At 42.7% G+C, this 25,577-nt stretch overlaps 1 protein-coding gene across 9 annotated transcripts in view; it reads right to left on the bottom strand.

The window, feature by feature from the left end:
- The window catches only part of DPF3 (double PHD fingers 3), a 458,181-nt gene that overhangs the window by 297,633 nt on the left and 134,971 nt on the right, over window positions 1-25,577 (bottom strand). For all 9 annotated transcript variants that reach the window (XM_073610451.1, XM_073610453.1, XM_073610448.1 and 6 more), the window contains one exon: window positions 4,816-4,976. In XM_073610451.1, the coding sequence (XP_073466552.1) occupies window positions 4,816-4,976 (161 nt within the window). The remainder of the gene's footprint in view (window positions 1-4,815; window positions 4,977-25,577) is intronic.

The raw sequence follows: 25,577 nt of genomic DNA, 5'->3' as shown, positions 1-25,577 counted from the left end.
AATCTAGGTCGAAGGAAATCGTTTGATCTATGGAGCAGTGGATGTGTATGCTTGCATGCTGACCCCCATGATAGTGGGTTAGAGGCTCTGTCAGGCCAAACACGAGAGTGAGAGGCCTTAATAGCTGGTGAGTTTGAATTTCAGAAGGGAGTGGAATCACGTCACAGAGGTGTGGTGGATGGTTTGAGACGCAGCTGAGCAGTTTTTGGAGTCACCTTCACTTCTGTTGGACTTTTCTTTTGGACTTTCTATATTTTTTGTTTCACGATTTATTGGGACTATTCAGTACACATTTTTTGGTTGCTGCATTTTTCTTTTCAGTATTCATAGTTTTTTTGGATATATATATATATCTGGTACCACTCTCACAGGGTGATTTGTATATATACATTAATTAATTCTGTTTGCAGTTCATTAGCTCAGATAAATAATTTAATTTTGGGCAATAATATTTATTTTCCTCATTTAGTAGTAATTGATTCATTAGAGTGTATCATCTAGTACACATCCATACCCAGTTCACTGGCTGTATAGGAGTGTTCTACATTTCCCCACCACCTGGGGATCAGCGCCACTATTCATCTTTAATTTTCCCTTGGTGAATTCAGTCTTTATATACTTTTTTATAAAGTGGCAGCTCCGATAGGGTTCTGACATTTGAATTATAGCGCAGAGGTGGAAATACAGGTCCGGGGCGACGTTTTTTGAACCTGTATACCTTCAGTTTTCATATGTTTCTGGTTCACTAATAATGATTTTATTGTATTTTTTTTGTGAAAACTCACAGAAAAAAAAAAACAGCTAAAAGCGTTATGAGTTTTTTAAAAAGTACATAAAATCACAGGTAAATGCACATAAAAACACAGGTAAATGCAGGTGACTGGATATCAGTTTTTACCTGCATTTTTTATTCACACCAGTGTGAACCAGCCCTCAATCGGACTGAGACACAAGGAGACATTAGGGTACAATCTCCTCCACTAGGGCCAGGACACTGGGAAAGTGAAAGACCCCCCTTCTTTATAAACAGGATATTGACTCTTGCTTTGTCACAGGCTAGGACACAGCAATTATAAAGGGAGAGGCTAGTAATTCCATGCAGCATTAGGGAAGTATGCTCTTTATTACCCTATGCAGCTAACAAAGAGCACAGTAAGTATGTACCTGATTTGTTTGTTCAGTACATGAAGAGTGCAGAGATATTGGAGATTCCCCAAGTAAGGAATAATTATTAATATCTGGAACCAATGAAGACTGAAAGTAGTAAAACATTATACATAGAGCTGCCAGAAAAAAAAAGTTAAAAAGAAAATTTTAAAAGAAAATGGATTGAGTCACTGATTATACTAAAACATATATTTATTCAATAACAACTGAAATAGAAAAAATAAAAAATTCAACAAAAAATAAAAATTGTAATGGCACATATACCCTATTAAATGTGCATTAATGGATCCCAATGACATACTCTATTAAAAAAAAAAAAAAAAAAAGGTCAGTAGGAGAAAAATAAAATGCCCCTTTGTTGGTGGTCAGTGGGAGGCACATGCCTGGGTAAATGGTCAGTGGGGGAAGTTGCCCAGCGTTATTGGTCAGTAGGAAATAAATGCCTGGCATTATAGGTCAGTTGGAGGAAACAAATGGCCTGATGTTAGGGCAAGGAAAAATTACTCTGGCATTGGTGGTAGAAAAAGGTAGAGTCCCACACGTCCCATTAGAAAAGGCAACCTAGGAATGCAGTCATTATGTTGAGTGTTAGTCCTACTACAGATGCTATGTTCCAAAGTCTCCACTTAATACATTTGTATATCATCTGCATATTCTGCTCAAGTCTATCACTGCAACCTAAACATAGAGTAGTGACCGGAACCTTGTGGAGGAAGACAATTTGCAACCTAGGTGGAGACTTTGCAACATAGTATCTGTAGAGGACTACAAGTAAAAACTCAGTGTAAGAGCTACATCTTTAGATTGCCACATCCTTTATGAGTGTTACATTTTTTCAATGGTACAGTATACTACTTTTATAGAGTATGCCATTGGGATCCGTATATGCACATTTAATAGGGTTTTTTTAGTCTTCTTAGAAAGTGTCAGATCCATTTTTATTTAATCCTTCCATCGAATAAATATATTTTTGGTAACTTGGTGAGCACTGAAACTCATTTCTTTCTCATTTTAAACCCGAAGTAAAGATCACAGCTGGCAGGATACTACTGAAGGCAACCAGCAGATCAAATTAAATAAAACTGACCAGATTCCCTCATCCACACATTCGCTGTTGATGTGGGAATCCCTCCCTGCTGTGTTATTGTATACTGACAGCGACAGAACCGTCAGAATACACTGATTAGCGCTGCAGCCTATTGCCTGTGGTGCCAATAGAGTCGATGAACAGAGGAAGAACCACTTCTGTTCAACCACAGTGGCCAAACATGGGTCGAAATTCGGCCAGTCGCTGCTGAACTAGACAAATTTTGATCCATGTATGGAAAAACTTAAAGTGGTTATAAAGCCTAAACATTTTTAACCTTAATGCATTCCTTGCATTAGGGTAAAAAAGTAATTAGGTATTAGTATCCCACCCCCCTTACACTTACCTGAGCCCTCATTCAATCCAGTGGTGTGCCTGTCTGCAGTGGCTCTCTCCCCTCACTTTCTGGTCCTGCTGCTGTCAATCAAAGCCAGTGACGAGGGGCAGGGCCAAGCCCCGCTGTCCATTTCTATAGACCTAGACAGGGAGACTTGGGAGCAAGCCTGCATGAGTGCACCCATAGGAAGCAGGTTCCTATGAAGGCACTGTCACTTGCCATCGAGCAGGATATGGAAGCACTGTCAGGGGTCCGAACAGAGGAAGCTCAGGGCTGCTAGATAAAAAACCAGTTTGCAATATTTAAAAAAGAAAAAGAAAATTCAGAATTAACTTTTTAAAAATGTTATTAACCACTTCAGCCCTGGAAGATTTGGCTGCTGAATGACTGGGCCATTTTTTGCAATTCAGCACTGCATCACTTTAACTGACAATTGCGCAGTCGTGCGGCGCTGCACCCAAACAAAATTGACGTCCTTTTTTTCCAACAAATAGAGCTTTCTTTTGGTGGTATTTGATCGCCTCTGCGGTTTTTATTTTTTGCGCTATAAACAAAAAAAGCATCAATTTTGAAAAAAAACACAGTGGAGGGTTATTTACTAAAGGAAAATCCACTTTGCACTACAAGTGCACTTGGAAGTAAAGTTGCTGTAGATCCAAGGGGGACATGCAAGGAAAATAAAAAACAGCATTTTAGCTTGCACATGATTGGATGATAAAATAAGCAGAGCTTCCACTCATTTCAGATCTACCCCTTAGATTTAGAGCGACTGCACTTCCAAGTACACTTTCAGTGCACTTGCAGTGCAAAGTGGATTTGCCTTTCGTAACTAATCCCCAATATTTTGTACTTTTTTGCTATAATAAATATCCCCATTTTTTTTCTCAGTTTAGGCCGATATGTATTCTTCTACATATTTTTGGTAAAAAAAAAAAAAAAAAAAAATGCAATAAGCGTATATTGATTAGTTTGTGCAAAAGTTATAGCATCTACAAAATAGGGGATAGATTTATAGCATTTGTATTATTATTATTTTTTTTTTTTTTTTACTAGTAACGGCGACGATTTGCGATTTTTATCGGGACTGGGACATTATGTGGACACATCGGACACTTTTGACACATTTTTGGGATCATTGGCATTTATACAGCGATCAGTGCTATAAAAATGCACCAATTACTGTAAAAACGTCACTGGCAGGGAAGGGGTTAATACTAGGGGGCGATCAAGGGGTTAACTGTGTTCGCTGCTACGTGTTTCTAACTGAAGGGGGAGGGAACTGACTAGAGAAAGTGATGGATCGTGGTTCCTAGCTGTCACTCCTTACAGAGCAGAACAGGGATTTGTGTGTTTACACACACACTTCTGTGTTCTGCCTCTCGTGCTCGGCGGTCATCGCGACCGTCGGCCACGAGCATAGGCACCTCCGCAGTGCAGTGGTTAATGTGGCTGGCATTTTTTGCTTTGAAGTCAATAGGATGAGATTTTGCAATGCATTCACTAGGGGGTGATTTTGTCATCGGGACACAATTTTGCATTGAAGTCAATGGCGCATAATATTGCATTGAAGTCAATGGGATGCAATTTTGTACTGCTGTCAATGGGATGTAGTATGCCATTATCGGCACTTTTTTTTTTCTATTGGCAAAACGCCAACAACCCTATTTTTGGCCAAAAATTTTTGGCGGCCAATATATTGGTGCATCCCTAATTCTCATGAACTAAGAAAACCACCATGAGAAAAAAAGGGAAGGAAATAACCTGAATACCGCCTTGTCTTCATACCACATATGGATATTTTCACATAGATGTGGTGCACATGGGTTACATCTGAGGAATCTCCAGTTTGTCTTTGAAATAAACATATCTAAATTACGATAAAGACCTGTTAGAGTCAGTCCATTGTGCCCCCATAATTTTGATGTCTGACAAAAAAGACACTGTTGTTCTCAACAGTGTATTTGCTTCTTTAGTTGCTGCTTGGTTTTCATATTCCCTTGGTGGTTGATATTCACTACGCAATCAAAGAGAAACCAAGAAACCAAATTTTGCACATTATCAAAATGGTGCAATCGCAGATCTGTCAGAGCAGTCACGGAAGTTACTTGGTTACACAGGAAATACAACAAAACAATGTTCTATACAGGGGATTCAGATTGCTTGACATTAACAATATTTGCATAGATAGATTGATGCTGCGTGAATGCACTGACCAGTACTCTACCTGGCCCTCTGTGCCTTTTCTCCATCCAGATGTAGCAATTGTTTTGAGCCACACCAGTCTGTGAGTCAAGGAATGGAAGGCGGACACTGCGTTCGGCACATAGTCTGGCGTTGTAGTTGCGGCAATGCTCAATCGCTTCTTTGTAGAACTGATCTCCAAGTCTGCAAAAGAGAGGAATGCTCAATAATCATATCAGAGCTATGGAAAGGAAACTCACAGAGTAGATAGATAACTTTTCTTTCCAATATAAACAAATTTAGTTATCAGATTCTAAATACAGCACAGAATAAACAGGAAAAAAATGACAAATATCTATCATTACAGATATTTGTCCTAGAAAATACAATATTACATATTCTGTTCCTGCACAGAATAGGGGCATTGTTGGTTCCATGTTGTTAAAGTGTAACTCCAGCCAAACACCTACATCATATACACACTTGGTATACATATTAAATATTTTCCTTGCTTTACCTTCCAAAGGATTTGTAATTTTGTTCAAATACACTAGTTCACACACCACTACCACACAGGCAGGTGACACACTTTATTTTTGGTTTAGCAATGCAGATTCCTATGCCAGCTTTATGCCACCAGCCTATGCACTGGACAACAAATCAGCATCATTATCTTCGTCTAATTAGAAGAGTCAGGGAGCACTAAAGTGAGGCAGAAATGTGTAAATCACAAGAGTGGCTGAACAAATTGACACATCTGTTTCCATGTACACCAGTTAGAGTTGCACAATTCTGGCTAAAATGAGAATCAAGATTTTTTTCTTTTTTTTTTGCTTAGAATAAAGATCACGATTCTCATGGCATATCATCTTTCACATTACATAAAAAAATTGGGCTAACTTTACTGTTTTATTTTTTTAAATTAATTAAAGTGTATTTTTTCCCAAAAAATTGAGTTTGAAAGACAGCTGCACAAATACAGTGTGACATAAATTATTGCAACAACTGCCATTTTATTGTCTAGGGTCTCTGCTAAAAAAATTATATATATAATGTTTGGGGGTTCCGAGTAATTTTCTAGCAAAAAATACTGATTTTAACTTGTAAGCAACAAGTGTCAGAAAAAGGCTTAGTCTTGTGGTTAAGTGGTTAAACTGACCTCATTTACAGACCGAAGTTCATTCCTTTGATCTAAAGAACTACATGTCACAATGTTTCTCTTTATCTTCGATGTTGTGATAAACTTGGCAGGCTGTCTGGATTTTTTTTTTGTCAGCTGTCAGAAGTGAGCATAGAATCGGGAAATGCTGTTTTAAGATCGTGAGGAGAGTTGAATTGTGATCTCGATTCTTTTATGATTAATCATGCAGCTCTAACACCAGTGCACATTTATATTCTACAACTGTGTGTTTAGCGGTTTGCCTGGAGTTCCCCTTAACTACTCACTCTATGCAAATCTTCAAACCAATGGAACGGATAGCCAGCTGTTAGCAAAAGGTTCTTAAGTGTGGGGATATTTAAGCATTAGGGCGGGTTCACGCTGCCTCGCTGCACTTTGGCTAAAGTGCAGCTGACCAATGGTTTTGTATTTCAAACAGCAGTCACTGTAGATTTTTATAATGTATAAAGAATATGGCTCCTTAAAATGGGAGTAAACTTCCATACATGAATTTTACCTATAGGTAAGCCTATAATAAGGCTAAATATCTCCTAAACATACACCGTTTAGGAAATATTTATTGTACATGCAGCTGGTGACATCACTGGCGCATGTGCTCTAAGTCCTGAGCCGTAAACGCGCAGGAGTGACGTCATCGCGGCTCCAGCCACTCACACAGAAGGAGTCCGCGAACCCGGAAGAAAGATGTGTAAAGATGGAAGCCCTGTCAGCTCGCTGCTGGAAGGGATCTGTTCTAAGGTAAGTTTCACATAAAGTGTGATGCAAACTAGCACATTATAACTTTGCCTTGCAGGTTAAAAAATAAATAAAAAATCACTGGCGGTTTACTACCGCTTTAAGGCATTCCATGCACATCTGGTGTAAAGAACACTTTCAGAAAAGTCATACTGCATGTATGACATACTATGCACTAAGATACAGGTCAAGTTTTAGGCATCTTCTGCAACAAAAATATAATTTTTTGTGAGAAAAGTTAATCACATCTAAAAGGGATGGAGACACTGCAACTTTTCTCATCAAAGCACTCCAAGTGCACCAGCCGATTTAAATAATTTGTGTATAAAAGGAATATTTTTGCGGTTAGTATACACTCAAAATGTAGGATGCAGCACTGTGTCTAAATACACAACAGAACAAGTCCCTAAATAGATAGGTGTGCTTCCACAATTGCATCAATAAGCGGTATCCACATGTACCTTAAACCTTAAAGTGCTAGGGCTTAGGCAAACAAATAAATACACCACAATATTATCATACACATAGATAAGTGAAAGATTCCTTTAAAAATGCTTGTGCAAACCAAAAGATAAATAGATAAAAAAATGATTCCACAATACATCTGTGAAAAAGTATTTCCAACATATTAATGTGGGAGGAGGTGTGTAAAAGGAACTGAAGCCATTCCAGTCAGCAGCCCCACACTCTCCACCCACTCAATAGCGGTAAGGAAAGGGCACCAGATCAAGCCCACCCACGACACCTTCAATTGCAACCCAGCTGTCAAACTGGGAAGGAAATGTCCGAGGTGGGCGGGAAGTGACAGCAGGCAAAGTACACCCTCTGCGCCGTCAGTGTCAGAAAAGGGTGCTGGTTCCCTGGCAAATGTAAGCCTTGTTATGGCAATGCCCACAGTCAAGATAGCGAGCGCTGTATCCCCAATTACCGGCCAGCCTGACCCCTTAGTCCGCAGGCTCTATTTCTAGGCACCATGGTGACCTGGCCCCTGAGGTTTGTCGAGGACTGAACTAAAAGTACATCAAGGGTTGACAGTAAACCACACTGGATTAGGTTATCCTTTAAGAGAATCAAAAGTGGCTGACATAGTGTAATACCACCAGGGGGAATTGCTTTATTGCACAACAGGAGAAGTAAGCAAAAACGGAGTTAAAAGGCCTGACTTGACTTAACTTAACCACCAGAGGAAAAAACAACATATTAACCGCAACTCACTGGGCCATATTAAATTGTAATTTTATTAGTTTATCAAATCATAAATAACCAAATGCAAACTTGTATAATTAAAATGGTGCCAAAACCACAACATGCACACCTAAAAATATATATACCATGTTATACTCTTATGATTAGTATGTAAAATAACTTATATATACACATTTATATTAAATGGGGTAGGGGCTGGTGATCCCAGGTTCGAGTAATGAATGGGATATGCATGTGGATCCCAGTCCAGATATTCCAAGTTAAACAGTGAGTGAAAAACAGATCCTTGGTTAACTTCTACCAGTAAAACCCCGTTATGAGGATCAGGGGGTAATGTGGTCCAGATGAAGAAGGTCAATGTTCACTAACTTTGGCTTCTCAGGCACGTGGCCACATCTTGCGTTGAATCGGCCAGGGTATATGTGTGAACATAGATATCCCCTTCCTCGCACATCAGTAAATGTTCCAGGTTGCACATAAAACATCTTTCATCACCACCTTGAAAATAAGGTCTAAGATATATGTCAAAGGAGCAAACTGTCATGGAGTATTCCATTGGGTTCATATAATACTTATCCATCTAGGTGTCTGTGGGAATATAAGCGCATGTTTGCCATAAAGGGGAGATCCCTTCTTGGGGGTAAACGTCCCAGACCAAAATGGATCACCAGCGCCCAAAGGGAGAGAGGGTAGAAGCTTGATAAGCCTGACTGGTTTCGCCAGACACAGGCCCGGCTGCTTCATAGGCAAAAGATGGAACAACAGGAGAGGTACTTACACAGCAAGTACACAGAAACACAAGCAGAGAGCGCCATGCTTCCGGTAGTCCATGGGCGTGGGGTGGAGCAGTATACATCAACACTATTTTTTTATTAGTATGCATTACTGACTATATATGCACTTTTATCTATTTTTCCAGTATTCATTTCTTGGAAAGACTTTTTCACTTATTTGTATGATCTTGTGGTGTAATTTTTTTATTTGGTTTGCACAAGCACTTCTGAAGAAATCCTTAACTTAGCTATCTGCATAAGAATATTGTATTAGGATTCCCTGAATCCAGTTCGCAATAGCAGGAGATTTTAACTGGATCTCTATGGAGCCGTTCACATATCTCCGCAGCGGGTCCAGTGCACTGTGCATCTTTGGTCTTTTTCAGGTCCGAAATCAGCCGAAAATTCAGGCGGAAATCGGACCTCAAGCGGTGAACCAGGACGCACCCCTGCTGTGAGCTGCGTGCCTGCGTGAACCCAGCCTAAAGGTACATGTGAATACCACTTATTGATGCAATTGTTGAAGGGCACCTATCTGTTTATGGATTAACATTGATTAGTCACTCCCATTCAGAATCAGTATCCAAAAAACTTGGAACATACAGCTCTTTCTTCAGAGCAGAAACAAGCAGGAATCTGTTAACGTTTGTTAAAATCCTTGCAATGTACATTGATCAACCAAAGGGGACTGTTTTGTTTTTTTTTCTCAACAAAAGTGGAGTTACTCTTTTAGTAATTTCTACTTAACTTATACCAACACCAACCCCCATGTTGAGGGCATGTGGCTTGGTGTGGTCCAGGAGAGGGGGGGTGCTCGCTCGCCTCCCCCTTTCCTGACCTGCCGGGCTGTGTGCCTGGATAAGGGTCTGGTATGGATCTTGGGGGGACCCCCACGCCATTTTTTTTTGGTGTGGGGGTTCTCCTTAAGATCCATACCAGTCTGGTTGTGTCTTGGGGGGAACCTCACGCAAATTATTTTTTAAATTTTTGCTGGGTTCTCCCCTCAAGATTTTCAGCACACAAGTCGCACCGCAAGTCAGATCCTCTGGATCTGACTTCTGGTGCGACCTCTATTCCAATCAATGGGCTCCCATAGGGAACCATTGATTCTGAATAGAGACAGAGAAACGCGGCTGAAAGCCAGTGCGGAGTAACGTGCATTGAATTCGATGCAAAACGCGGATAAAATCGCGTTTTTAACGCCACTTATTTCCTGGCGTCTGTACTGGCTTTACAGCCCGTTGGCATGTAGCCTTAAAAGGACTACGCCCACAAACGGACAGTCTCTTAAGGATTTAAACATTTATTAGTCACAACATCTTGGGGAAGATTTAGCAAAATAATGCAGCACAGACAATTACACACACTTACACACACACCGCTTTTCAGGGCAAGGTAAAGAATGCTACCTGGAAGCTTTATATAACATAGGTTTGCGTGCTAATGAGGCAAATGAAAACACATGCACAGTCCACGAAACAAACAAAATGCAAGTTCACCCAATGTAGAGACAGAACTTCAAAGTGGGTACACCTGTTAAGGATGTCTTTAAATTACTAAGCCAAAAAACACACTCTCTGAGCATGCCCAGAAAAATCCAAGTGCTGTTCACGCACAAAAAAAAAAAAATCAAAGTCCCTGAGCATGCCCAGACCAACCCAAATGCAGGTAGCACAAAGAAAGCCACCACCCTGTCCAAAATTAAGCACATCATCCAGCGTGCTACAAAATTACAGATGGGACAAACACCCCCCAGTCCAGGGGGGCAAACAAAGAGCTTAACATGGGCAAAGTTATGCAACAAATACCATTGCAGTCTATGGGAGCTGACTTGTTAATTTTGCTAGTCCCCACTTGGCTGGCATATCTTTTAGTTATTGGCCTTAAAATGGGTATGGGGACCCAGGTCCCATCCTGAGGGACATATATCAATATCACCAATTTGGACAACCCCAAAAACGAAACAAGGAGAAGTGCCTTTAAAAAAGCAAAATTGCTTAAAAGCTGGTAACTTGGGGGGGGGGGGGGCTTATTCTGCCTGTAAAGTGGTGCATCTGTAGCATGTATCGAAAATGCTGCTTCAAAGATGTATGGCTTTAGAGAAAACTTACAAATCTACATTGCAGCTGCAAGATTTTAATACAAAACAAAAAATAGCCCCCCCCCCATGCATACAAGGCCATTTGGGTCTGTTAAAGCTTAAAATGAGAACCCCCACATGAAAAATACCACCCCAAAGTAACAAAATATTGTGCCCCTCCCACACACTAACAAACCCCTAGCCAAACACACAACAAGCCAGCCCATGAAAGTGGGGTGGATGCTTGGGGGCAGGAGGGGCTCGGGCACCCCAAAAGTCAACCACCTTGTTCCCTTATTCAGGGGGACAAGGGCTCTTTTCCACACTACCCTAGGCTGGGGTTGTGGGGGGCTGTAGACAGGGGACATGGAATGTGGAAAGCCCCTTTAAACTAGTGGGTACAAGGTGCTTTGTGGTTGGTATTGGGCTGAGCCCAACATGCCCCAAAGGCAGCCAGATATGTTGAGTGCATGTGGCCTTGTATGGTTCATGAGGGGGTTGGGCGATCGCTCTTCTCGCCCCTTTCCTAGCTGGACTAGTTGTATGCTCTGAAAAAGGATGTGGTTTGGATTGCTGAAGGCAGCTCACGGCATTTTAAGAACGGAGTGGAGTGTGGAGTTCCCCTTTAAAAGCAAAAGCTAGCCCATGGAAATCCAAGGGGTTAGAGGGGGGAGACAAGAGCATTTGAGAATGGAGTGTGGAGTTCCCCTTTAAAAGCAAAAGTTAGCCCATGAAAATCCAAGGGATTAGAGGGGGAAGACAAGAGCATTGGAGAATGGAGTGTGAAGTTCCCCTTTTAAAAGCAAAAGCAAGCCCAAGGAAATCATATGCATTAGAGGGGGAAGGTTAAATGCCCTTTTAGGTGGAGCTAGAGGAGCGAGAGTCTTTTTACATCATTTTAACAAGGTGCATGTCACATGCTGGCAACGTAACATGCTTACATGATCTGTGTGCTAATCTCCTTAAAAAAATACATAAAGGTGAACCAGCGTAAAAAAAAAAAAATGTTGTGTTTAGAGGTGCGCCCGTTCAACCCATGCAATTGCATGTATGTTGCTTAAAATTTACTAAGATTTTGGCCGTGCGGTGAACAAACGCATTTGAACGACTGCAAGAGCCACTTGCACATGCGCACTGCTTACTAGTTCTAAACATACTTGCAGGCACAGCAGGCTTTCTCTGAAAAAGTTACTTTGTCATTCTATTTTGGGCATATTTGTTACTTGGGCAGTTGTTACTAAACTTCCACACATCACCCCATAATATTGGCACCTCCATCTTCTGTTAATATTGAATTGAACACGCCGTGCGCCATGTCCATAGTGGCGCACAGATTGCATTCTCCCTTGCGCCGAGATCGCTATAGTAAATGAGGATTCTCGCTCTGTTCCCGGCGCACCGTTTCGCCGTGTGCCTCTACTGATGGCGCACGGCTTTTGTAAATCAGCCCCATTGTGTGATCATTTTGGCAGGCTTTGTGCTCTTCATGGTAGCTTATATCTGTTTAGACTGCAATAGCCCAGTGCACCAAACAATCAAGTGTACTAATAAAATCCTTTGAAAATCCATTACCTGCAGAAAGATTATCTGTTGACAGTTAGCCTCGGTTCACACTGGGACGACTTGTCAGGCGACCTAGGTCGCCTGACAAGTAGCGTCCCGTTCAGTACAATGGAACCGTTCTAATTGGAGCGACGCAAGTCGCTCCGACTTAGAAAAAGGTTCCTGTACGACTTTGGGGGCGACTTGCATAGACTTCTATACAGAACCCCGGCAGTCGTGTGCAGGTCGCCTCGGTGAGGCGACCTGCAAGTCGTGCCGCCTCTGGTGTGAACCGAGGCTGATTGTTTCAGTACCTAGAATGTGGCAATATTGTTTGTGTTCACTGAATCTTTTTGAATATACAAAAAAATATTTCCAAAAGTGTGTGGCAGGCATAAGAATATATATTTTCTGTATTTATTTATGTTACCATGGACTGGAAAAATTCACACACGCAACACTACACATTTGCTATTGTAAAGCACCATGTAGTGAAAGGGTTAATAAGAGAATAATGGTGTGTCACCCACAGAGAGGGAAGGCAGCAGCACACCTTTCCATTCTGGCTGTCACAGACTCTCAGGCGGTGTCTGCAGTGCTTTATTGAAAAGATAATTTGGCTCATAAATTTCCCCCATCGCTCCTACCGATAGCAAATGATCCACAGAAGGACCATGCTGCCCAAAAGATAATTACTTCCCCTGCAGAGAACCCAGACACCTGATAGAGCCTATAAATGAAGCACAAACAGGGTTCTGGTGACCACATACCAGGTGGACCACAACTATGCACTGTCTTCACATGACACAAGAGTTAAACGATGAGCTTACAAGAATGCAGATATTGTAAGTAATGTATAAAAAGCATTTGTCACCGCTGATGACATGAGATTTTAAACACAATCTGCACAAAGAGAGCAGACAGACACGTATTAAACTGCTATAAAGCAGACTAGTCTGTAGGCACACAAGTAAAAAAACATCAGCCTCCAGTTTAATAAGTTGTGGCGCCATGACTGTGAATTGTGCATGATAAATTTACAGATGGGTAAAGACATGTCACATTTATAAACCATACACTTTAAAACTAACAAATTAAAGTTAGAGGGCTTCCAAATGAGCCTCTGTTTGTAATGGTAGACAAGCACAGTCTGAATATTATGATTTAAGTCTTGTTTAGATTGGTATGATGAGTGCTTGCACCCCCCCCAGGTGCCCATCGAAATTCTAACATTACAGCCTGACCGGTCTGTAAACCTGCTGCGCCGCTGCATTTTTAACTCGTCTGCAGAGATTGGCTTGCAGTTGTGGCATGGCCCCACAATGGAAGATTGTCGTCGCATAAAAAAAAACAACAGGCATGGGGAGGCACTTTCTGAATGCCTGCCAGCCGCTACTCTACCACCTTCTGAAAAACAATCCACTTTTCAGAGGGCAATACGCTTACCAGCTGTCTGAAAGTGCATTCATTGAGGCAGGCCAACGATAACTTCAACAGCACAGGAAATTCTTTTTGATCAGGAGTTCTTGTGGGACTTTGTTGCAGATTCCTACCTTTTGTTATTCTGAAAATATATCTGTCTTGTTTGTCTGTGTGCAAATTTGATGGGAATGGGAGAGATTTTATCATTACAAATCAGCTGCAGGGTCCTAATGAGGAAAGTGGCAGTGTTTGCGTCCCTCTAGACACAATCTCCCTTTGGGAGTATCTCACCAAAAATTACATTTCATTTGCAGGGGTTGCCCAAAATTTGATTTGCATCTTAGTGCAGACCTCTGGCAAAATCAGTGAGCCAATAACAAAAGCAGGAAATTACATTTCTGGGAGCATTCTGTACACCATCTGTGTACAGAATGCCTCCAGGTAGCCATATTGCATTGCATTTTACAGAAAATTACAGCGCTGCAGATTGAAAAGGTAATTTTTAATAATATACAATTGCATCATGACTTGTGTAGCAATTCTATAAGAAATATTTTTTTATTTGCTATTTTTTACCCCCACAGGTGGAGTTACCCTTTAAGGTAAAATGAGCTGGCTGTCTGAGATCAGCACCGTTGCAATATACTTGATAGCATTAGCAGTTCACAAATTGATTTTACTTGCCTCCCAGAATTAATCCTTCTAGTCACCTTATCAATAATGACCCAAATGTAAAAAAATAAAATCTCTGGCACAACCACTCAAAAATTGCAAACATGATACCAACAAATTACTCCCTACTGTAATCTATTAATTTAAAAACACAAGTGCTGCCACAATCTTCTAGTGTTCCACACGCAACATTCCAACAATTTTCACAATACAGCGCTGCAGTAAAATATGTACACGTCTGAAAATAATACTATAATAAAAAAACAAAAATTAAAAAGTTTTTTCTTTTACTTCCTGTCCCATAGCTAAACAGGAAGTGAGAGGAAATCCCTGCAAATTAGGGGAATCCCTTTGGGACACCCAGGTCCCCATTGGAAGATTTCCCCACAGTTACTTTCCCGGAGACAACCCAAAATTTGGGATTTCCATTAATTTCACTGTCAATGATAATGGTAAACAGGAAAAATTGAGAGGGTGAAGCCCCCAAATTGGGACACACAATAAAAACTGACAAGTATTCTAATCCACCTCCCTCTATTCAAAACTAAAAAAAAAAGTTTTGCCTTTAGTTATATTTTAAAACAAAAACTCCAAAAGTGGTATTTTCTGTTTGAAAATACCACTTTTGGAGTTTTTGTTAACATTAATTTACATAAATTTTTACATTAATTACATTAATTTTTACATTAATTTACATTAATTTTGTTTTATTCTACTTGCTCAGAACGAATGCACTGTACTTTCCCTGGGCAAAATGGTTATAATTCTTTATAAATCAACCCTAATGTGTAACTGGGCAGATGTGAGTGGCTAGATCTTAAAGGGGAAAGCTTTCCATTTGCCAACAGTCCCGATTTTCCCGGGACAATCCCGATTTTGGGACCCTCGTCCCGATCGGAGGCTGTCCCGAATCGGGATTTGCCCAGGGAAAATCGGGAATGTTTGCAATTTACAGTTTTTTGAAAGCTGGCTTCAGGAAAATGGCCGCCGGTGCCGCTGCTAGATCTCTCCCCCTTGTGTTCAGTAGAGAGGGGAAGGGGGCTCGATCCGTGCAGCCAATGAATCGGCTTCTCCTCTCGCAGGGATCGGCCCCTCCCCTCTCCACTGAACACACGGTGCCGGCGGCCGCTGTATGTGCTCACTGCTGGGGCCTGGGGGGCGTTATGGGAGGGGAGGGTCTGCATTGATGGAGGGGGGTCTGCTGAGGGCGTCTGCACTGATGGAGGGAGTCTGCTGAGGGGTCTGCACTGAGGGGGGTCTGCACTGAGGGGGTCTGCTCTGAGGGGGTCTGCTCTGAGGGGGGTCTGCACTGATGGAGGGGGGTCTGCACTGATGGAGGGGGGTCTGCACTGATGGAGGGGGGTCTGCTAAGGGGGTCTGCATTGAGGGGGGTCTGCACTGATGGAGGGGGGTCTGCTCTGAGGGGGTCTGCACTGATGGAGGGGGTCTGCTCTGATGGAGGGGGGTCTGCTCTGAGGAGGTCTGCACTGATGGAGGGGGGTCTGCTCTGAGGAGGTCTGCACTGATGGAGGGGGGGGTCTGCTCTGAGGGGGTCTGCACTGATGGAGGAGGGCCTGCTCTGAGGGGGTCTGCACTGAGGGGGGTCTGCACTGATGGAGGGGGGTCTGCTGAGGGTGTCTGCACTGATGGAAGGGGGGTCTACTCTGAGAGGGTCTGCACTGATGGAGGGGGGTCTACTCTGAGAGGGTCTGCACTGATGGAGGGGGGTCTGCTTTGAGGGGGTCTGCACTGATGGAGGGGGGTCTGCTCTGAGGGGGTCTGCACTGATTGAGGGGGGTCTGCTCTGAGGGGGTCTGCACTGATGGAGGGGGGTCTGCACTGATGGAAGGGGGTCTGCTCTGAGGGGGTCTGCACTGATGGAGGGGGGTCTGCACTTATGGAGGGGGGTCTGCACTGAGGGGGTCTGCACTGATGGAGGGGGGTCTGCACTGATGGATGGGGGTCTGCACTGATGGATGGGGGTCTGCTCTGAGGGGGTCTGCACTGATGGAGGGGGGTCTGCTCTGATGGGGTCTGCACTGATGGAGGGGGGTCTGCACTGAGGGGGGTCTGCATTGATGGAGGGGGGTCTGCACTGAGGGGGTCTGTACTGATGGAGGGGGGTCTGCACTGAGGGGGTCTATACTGACTCTGCTGGGGGCACCTGATGCAAGGACGGACTCTGCTGGGGGCACATGATGCAAGGAGGGACTCTGCCGGGAGCACCTGATATGAGGACAGACTCTGCTGGGGGCACCTGATGCAAGGACAGACACTGCTTGGGGCACCTGATGCAAGGACAGACACTGCTGGGGGCACTTGATGCAAGGACAGAAACTGCTGGGGGCACCTGATGCAAGGACAGACACTGCTGGGGTCACCTGATGCAAGGACAGACTCTACTGGGGGCACCTGATGCAAGGATGGACACTGCTGGTGGCAGGCGACGTGGCAGGTGACACGCTCAGGGATCCCACTGATTCGGCATTATGGTGGGTTGAATGATTTAATTTTATATTACAATGTAATAATAGAAATAATGCGCTTCAATCACCCTGACACTATAACAATCATGGTGACGGGATGATTGAAGCGCTAACACCAGGTGTTTGGAGTATCTTTATCTGCTGATTGTTAAACTATCTAGAATACACATATTTCTATTGTTGTGTAGGATCTGGGGCTGCTGTCCCTTCATTCCTCTCTCCCCCTTTCCCTCTCCATCCCTTATTCATCTCAGACTCTAACCACACCCCCTTCGAGCCACGCCCATTTAAGCCACGGTCACTATTTTGCGTAAACCACGCCCATTTTTTGCCGCGGCGCGCTTTGCAGTTTTATTTTTTATTGCTAAGCCACGCCTACAAACGCATGCCCCACCCCCTAATTATTATACTGCTCCGCCTACAGCCAAAAAAGTGTCCCACATATTTTTTTTGCAATGTTGGCAACTATGATAACCCTAGGTTGTTCAATTATCATCATGCTGTTTCTTTAAAATTGATAGTTGAGGGACACAGCATATCCATTTTGTAAATGGTCCATGCTTTGCCTTGTAATAACTGGTGGCTTTTCCAGGTGAATAACAATAAAATGGCTGTTCCCTGGCTATAAAGTCTATAAACTAAATCTATAAAGTTCAAGTAAATACAGGATAGCTTCAAAACTATTCATATTAAAGTACTCATTATAAGGATTCACTTAAAGCATACGTGTCCTCATCATATTAAATACAAAAAGATCCCTGTTCTTCAACATAGGCACCCACCAATGTTCTAAATTACAGTTGTAACTATAGTATAGTAAGGATGAGCCGAACCCGCTCCCCTCCCAGTTTGGTTCGCACCAGAACTTGCAAACAGGCAAAAAATTTGAACGAACATGCGAACCCCGTTAAAGTCTATGGGACACGAACATGAAAAATCAAAAGTGTTCATTTTAAAAGCTTATATGCAAATTATTGCCATAAAAAGTGTTTGGGGACCCGGGTCCTGCCCCAGGGGACATGTATCAATGCAAAAGAGTTTTAAACAACGGCAGTTTTTTCGGGAGCAGTGATTTTAATAATGCTTAAAGTGAAACAATAAAAATGAAGTATTCCTTTAAATATCTTGCCTGGGTGGTGTCTATAGTATACCTGTAAAGTGGCGCAGGTTTCCCGTGTTTAGAACAGTACCACAGCAAAATGACATTTCCAAAAAGTAAAAAAAAAGTTATTAAAAACTGGATTGCGGCTGTAATGAATTGTCGGGTCTCGGCAATATAGATAAAACCCATTGAAAAAAAAACGGCATGGGTTCACCCCCACCACCCCCCCCCCCGAGTCCTTTACCAGGCCCTTTGGGTCCGTTATGAATATTAAGGGGAACCCCGAACCAAAATTTAGAAAAAAAATTGCGTGGGGGTCCCCCCCAAAATCCATACCAGGCCCTTCAGGTCTGGTATGGATATTAAGGGGAACCCTGCGTCAAATGTTTTTAAAAATGGTGTAGAGGCCCCTCAAAATCCATACCAGACTGAAGGGTCAGGTATGGATTTTAAGGGGAACCCTGTGCCAAAATAAAAACAAAGTGGCATGGGGCCCCTCCAAAATCCACACCAGACCCTTATCCAAGCACGCAACCTGGCAGGCAGCAGGAATAAAAGGGGGCGAGAGAGTGCCACCCCCTCCTGAACCATACCAGGCAACATGTCCTCAACATGGGGGTGACCCCCCCCCCCGACGCCATGTGATGTCAGAGGAAGACGGGGTCACCCGTTTATGTCACCGAGGGGCCCCGCCATCAGCTATATAACAGCTGTCATCGAGAAGAAGCGTCACTCGGTAGGAGCCTCCCATGGAGGCGGAGCTGTTGCGGCTTTTTTTTTCTTTTTTCGGTCCGTCAGGCAGCGTGAGATGGATCTACATTTTACAGATGGGACATTTTAATTTTTTTATTTTTTAATAAAGGGCTTGTCCCAAAGTGTATCTTGTCATTTTTACTATTTTTGATACTTTTTTTGTGAATTGGCAGGGGTACAATGTACCCGTTAAAAATTCACAAAGGGGAGGCAGATCTGGGGGTCCCCTTGTTAAAGGGGGCTTCCAGATTCCGACAAGCCCCCCACACGCAGACCCCCACAACCACCGGGCAAGGGTTGTGGGGATGAGGCCCTTGTCCCCATCAACATGGGGACAAGGTGCTTTGGGGTCTACTCCAAAGCAACCCCCCATGTTAAAGGCATGTGGCCTGGTATGGTTCAGGAGGGGGGGCGCTCTCTCGCCCCCCCTCTTTTCCTGCGGTCTGCCAGGTTCGGATAAGGGTCTGGTATAGATTTTGGGGGACCCCTACGCCATTTTTTTAAATTTTAGCACAGAGTTCCCCTTAAAATCCATACTGGACCGGTGTGGATTTTAGGGGACCCCTACGCCATTTTTTTTTTTTAATTGGCGCAGGGTTCCCCTTAATATCCATACCAGACCTGAAGGACCTGGTATGGATTTTGGGGGGACCCCCATGCAATTTTTTTTTACATTTTGGTTCAGTGTACACCTTAATATTCATACCAGACCCAAAGGGCCTGGTAATGCACTGGGGGGGACCCATGCCGTTTCTTTCAATGAGCTCTATCTATATTGTCGAGACCCACCAATCATTACAGCCGCAATCAGATTTAAATGACATTTTTTTCTTTAGAAATGTCATTTTGCTGTGGTACTGTTCTAAACACGGAAAAACTGCACCACTTTACAGGCATACTATAGACAACCCCTAAGCATGATATTTAAAGGAATATTTAATTTTTATTGTTTCACTTTAAGCATTAATAAAATCACTGCTCCCGATAAAAACGTCCGTTTTTAAAACTTTTTTTTTGCATTGATACATGTCCTCTTGGGCAGGACCCGGGTCCCCTAACACTTGTTATGAGAATAACTTGCATACAAGCATTTAAAATGAGCACTTTTTTTGTTAGCGTCCCATAGACTTTAACGATGTTCCGCGGCTTTCTAATTTGCCTCAAACACCGCAAAAGATCGCTGTTCTAGCGAATACCCGATGTTCGAGTCGAACTCACCTTCGACTCGAACATCAGGCTCATCCCTATAGTATAGCATGATAATCCTGCCTGCTGCACTGATATATGCTACAGCTTCCTCAACCATCTTACGTGTATACTACCTACCTTTAGGCACTCCACTAAGACCCCCATTCCCCAAAGTGACAACAACTGGATCTGGCCACTGGGCACTCATGCATATTACCATACTACAAATGGTAGTTGGTTTAAAAAATTAAAAAACAATCAATGATGTACTATAAAACACCGGGACTGGATGGCTTCCCCATAGAATGGTATATACAGTTCAAGGAACTTTTGATACCCCATTTACTGAGAGTTTATAATTTTGCTATAAAAACAGGACAGTTACCACCCTCTATGTCAGAAGCATTGATTGTCCTCATCCCCAAGCCTCATAAAGACCACCTATTGTGTGAGTCATATAGACCAATATCATTAATTAACTCAGATGTCAAGATTCTAGCCAAGGTGCTCGCCCGGAGATTGAACTCAGTTATCACCACCATTATTGGGGCGGATCAGACTGGATTCATTCCAGGACGATCAACATTCATAAATTTACGGAGACTGTTCACAAACTTGCAGGCCACCCATGATGTTGTAGGGAATAGAGCGGTGCTGGCCTTAGATGCGCACAAGGCATTTGACTCGGTCGAATGGCCCTACCTGCTGGAAGTCCTGGCGAAATTTGGGTTTGGAAATACCTTTATCAAGTGGGTTCAACTTTTATATTCACAGCCTACTGCTAGGCTGCGGATAAATACATCAGTAATTTCCATTCCTGATTAAAAGGGGTACTAGGCAGGGTTGCCCCCTGTCGCCGTTGCTATTTGCAATTGCGATAGAACCTCTGGTGGCACTGATAAGATCCAGTGGGGAAATAAAGGGATTGACGATTGGGGGCCTAGAAGAGAAAGTATCTCTATACGCTGACGACATGTTAATATACCTGGCGGACCCCCAATCGTCTCTCCCAACCCTGCTGGAAATTATTCGACAGTTCGGCCTCTTCTCAGGGTTTCAAGTCAATTGGGACAAATCCCTCATGTTTAAAATAGATCAGGAAGCGGTGTTTACACCCCCTTCCTCCTGCCCGTTACAAATAGTTGACTCTTTCAGATACCTGGGGGTCATGATCCAACATCCTCTGTCCTCCTATAGCAAATATAATCTAGACCCACTTATTAACAGAATGAAGACCACACTGAAGACATGGACCAATCTTCCCTTAACGATCTTAGGTAGGATAAATATCTTTAAAATTATATTCCTCCCACGTTTCCTATACCTCCTATGCAATTCACCAGTATATATCACTAAAACTAAATTTAAGGAGATTGATTCTATCCTTATCGCCTTCATTTGGAAGGGGGGAGCAGTGAGAATTGCAAAAAATACTCTTCAACTGCCGGTGTTGGAGGGAGGATTGGCACTACCATGTCTCCAGACATACTATATAGCCGCACAACTGGTTCATGCCCATTGGTGGTTCTTCCCTGAAGCCAACAATGCGGCTACGTCCCTAGAAGCAGCCATACTCACTTCGTACGAATCCTTACAATATCTGGTTCACCGTCTATCTCTTAGAGGGAGGGAAAGCACTAAAATCCTTGAAATGACTCTACGAATTCTCAAATTAACTAAAATGCTGCCAGATACTGAGCACCGTACCTACTCTCCAAATACTCCATTATGGGGGAACCCAAATCTACAGGAATTTGCCCGTAGGACAGATGGGGAATACTGGTCGAAAAAAGGGGTAAAAACCATAATGCATTTATTCTCAAATAATATGTTTAGGTCATTTGAGGAATTTCACCAGGACTACCTGCTGCCACGCACAGCCTATTTTCATTACTTGCAAATACGCCACACAGCAACCACCCAGTTTGGGTTGCGTAATGTAACTGTCCGATTATCTCCGCTAGAGCAATTACTAATAGATCCTTCCCATGACAAACTGATCTCCACATACTATAAAACTCTACTGCACACCACAACGCACAGACTCAGTAACACGCTCACTAAGTGGAAAGCTGATATCCCTGAGCTGACGGAGGATATCTGGCAGGACATACTTACCCTCCAGGTCCCCTCTGTCATCTCCTCCAGGGGTAGGGTCATACAAACCAAACTATTATACAGAGCATACTTTACGCCATCCTTATTATTTAAACTTAGAAAACTACCATCGGCAATGTGCTCCAGATGCAGCATTGTGGAGGCCACCTTCTTCCACTTGATGTGGGAATGCACCGAGATCAGGCGGTTCTGGTCAGGGGTTACTGCTTTTGTCAGTTCCCTGACCCAATTGCCTAATATCTGCAACCCCCTGAGATGCCTACTAGGATATGTGGACGATGAAAGTATATCTAAAAACAAGCAAACTTTCCTGAGAATTGTATTATTTTATGCCAAAAAATCTATTACTATTCATTGGAAATCACAATCCCCACCTACGATAGCATTCTGGCTGAACATGGTTAATCAGGCTATACCATTATACAAGTTAACATACGAAGCCAGAGGATGCCCTAAAAAATTTTACAAAATATGGGGTTTGTGGACTAGCTCTGAAAACACTATTACACCTACCATATAAAGCTAATAAAGAAACTCCAGTCAATGATACCAAGTTTGATGAAAACTGAATAGACATATGCAGCTGTACAATATGAAAACATGTATGCCAAATATATACCATTGTCTGACACTCTGTATTGTAATGAGCAATGTTTGCTCGAAATGTGTGTATTTGTGTTTGTACGTCTGTTTTGTACCACAAAACCAAATAAAAATTTACCTTTAAAAAAAAAAAAAAATGATGTACTATGAAAAAACAAGCTTTTTTCTGCTTCACTGAAGCCTGAATTTATTAAAAAAAAATTATTAGTAGGAGAAAAGGGGCAAAGTAATCATTGTAAAACATTCACAATCTTGAAAGTTGTACAGTGCATCCAGAAAGTATTCACAGCGCTTCACTTTTTCCACATGTTGTTATGTTACAGCCTTATTCCAAAATTGATTAAATTCATTATTTTCCTCAATTCTAGATACAATACCCCATAATGACAACGTGAAAGAAGATTCTTTGAAATCTTTGCAAATTTCTTAAAAATAAAGAATGAAAAAAAATCACATATACATAAGTATTCACAGCCTTTGCCATGACACTCAAAATTAAGCTCAGGTGCATCCTATTTCCACTGATCAGCCTTGAGATGTTTCTACAACTTGGAGTCCAGCTGTGGTAAATTCAATTAATTGGACATGATTTGGAAAGGCGCACACCCTATGTCTAAATAAGGTCCCACAGTTAAAGTGGTTGTAAACCCTGGGAAAAAAACATCCTGTAAGACAAAGGCATAATGAGCTAGTATGCTCACATACTAGCTCATTATGAAATACTTACTTTAGAACAAAGCTGTTGCAGCGGTCCCCATACACCGATGTGAAGGGCGACATGTCTCTGAAATGTTACTTCCAGGTTCGCGGGCTCCGACGCTGTGATTGGCCGGAGTCGCGATGACGTCACTTACGCGCATGCGTTCGGGAGCTGCCGGTAACGGCACAGCAGCTGAAGAAAAGGTATGTACTAGCTGTTTCTGCAGTCTGCATGTGCCGATGATGTTGGCACATGCGTATACAGTGAAATTCAAGGTACTTACAGGTAAGCCTTATTATAGACTTACCTGTAGGCAAAAGTGGTTGTAAAGGGTTTAGAACCACTTTAACAGTGCATGTCAGCGTACAAACCAAGCCATGAAGTCCAAGGAATTGTCTGTAGACCTCCAAGGCAGGATTGCATTGAGGCACAGATCTGGGGAAGGGTACAGAAAAATTTCTGCAGCATTGAAGGTCCCAATGAGCACAGCGGCCCCCATCATCCACAAATGGAAGAAGTTTGGAACCACCAGGACTCTTCCTAGGAGCGGGCCACCTGGCTAAACTGAGCGATTGGGAGGAGAAGGGCCTTAGTCGGGGAGGTGACCAAGAAGCGATGGTCACTCTGACAGAGCTCCAGCGTTTCTCTGTGGAGAGAGGAGAACCTTCCAAAAGAACACAAAAGAACACAAAAGAACAACCATCTCTGCAGCGCTCCACCTATCAGGCCTGTATGGTAGAGTGGCCAGAGGGACACATGACAGCCTGTCTAGAGTTTGCCAAAAGGCACCTGAAGGACTCTCAGACCATGAGAAACAAAATTCTCTGCTCTAATGAAACAAAGATCGAACTCTTTGGCTTGAATAGCAAGCGTTATGTCCGGAGGAAACAAGGCACAGCTCATCACCTGGCCAATACCATCCCTACAGTGAAGCATGGTGGTGGCCGCATCATGCGTGGGGATGTTTTTCAGTGGCAGGAACTGGGAGACTAGTCAGGATCGAGGGAAATAGGTCTGCAGCAATGTACAGAGACATCCTTGATGAAAACCTGCTCCAGAGTGCTCTGGACCTCAGACTGGGGAGAAGGTAATCTTCCAACAGGACAACGACCCTAAGCATACAGCCAAGATAACAAAAGGAGTGGCTACGGGACAACTCTGTGAATGTCCTTGAGTGGCCCAGCCAGGGCCCAGACGTGAACCCGATTGAACATCTCTGGAGAGATCTGAAAATGGCTGTGCACCGACGATCCCCATCCAACCTGATGGAGCTTGAGAAGAATGAGAGAAACTGCCCAAAAATAGGTGTGCCAAGCTTGTAGCATCACATTCAAAAAGACTTGAGGCTGTAATTGGTGCCAAAGGTGCTTCAACAAAGTATTGAGCAAAAAGGCTGTGACTACTTACAGTATCTCACAAAAGTGAGTACACCCCTCACATTTTTTGTAAATATTTTATTATATTTTTTTTATTGTGACAACACTGAAGAAATGACACTTTGCTATAATATAAAGTAGTGAGTGTAAAGCTTGTATTAAATGAATAAAAGCTGACCATTGTAAGCACCCCTGTCAGTGCCTGGTTACTCTAACTTCATTTTTTGCTGCACAGCTTAGGCTGGTAAGGAAAGTTAAAAAAAAATTTAAGTTTCAGGGGGGACTCAGACAAAACAAAGATGCTTTGGTAATGCTAGGGCCAAACTGCATCATGTATGTCATTTTTGATGTTGCTTTAGCACGATTTTAAGGCTAGATTAATATCTTTACATTGTAGTAACATGCTAAAAACTGCCTTTTTGTAGCAGTCACAAAATGTTATATCTGCTTTGTTGTGCATTGCCATTCAGTCTAAATGGCAACCCAGTGCACATTCACAGTATACCTAAATAAGCCTGCGCTAAAGAACACAATACACAGATAGATGATCCGTGTGTTGTGGTGCATTGTATTGTTAAATATATTATATAATATAGAAAGTGCAGCGCTGGACATGTGAAGTGAATTATGAAATTTGATAAACAAATTATTAAAATAATGAAGAAAGTTAATCAAAATCAAAAATGGTGACACAATCATACGTGTTAATTATGTGAAGTGTTCCTTAGAACATGAACACATAAGCTAAAGAAGAATCTTTCCCTATATAAAGGCTTAAGAAAGCACATAAAAGTCCACAACAGTGTATTTGATACAAATGTAGATTTCAGGGGTACATCTTCAATATTCAATGTTGCCCACCACCGAAT

This window comes from Aquarana catesbeiana, linkage group LG13 (assembly GCF_042186555.1).
Source record: "Aquarana catesbeiana isolate 2022-GZ linkage group LG13, ASM4218655v1, whole genome shotgun sequence".
NCBI classification, from domain to species: domain Eukaryota; kingdom Metazoa; phylum Chordata; class Amphibia; order Anura; family Ranidae; genus Aquarana; species Aquarana catesbeiana.
This window is presented reverse-complemented; position numbering and strand designations above follow the sequence as displayed.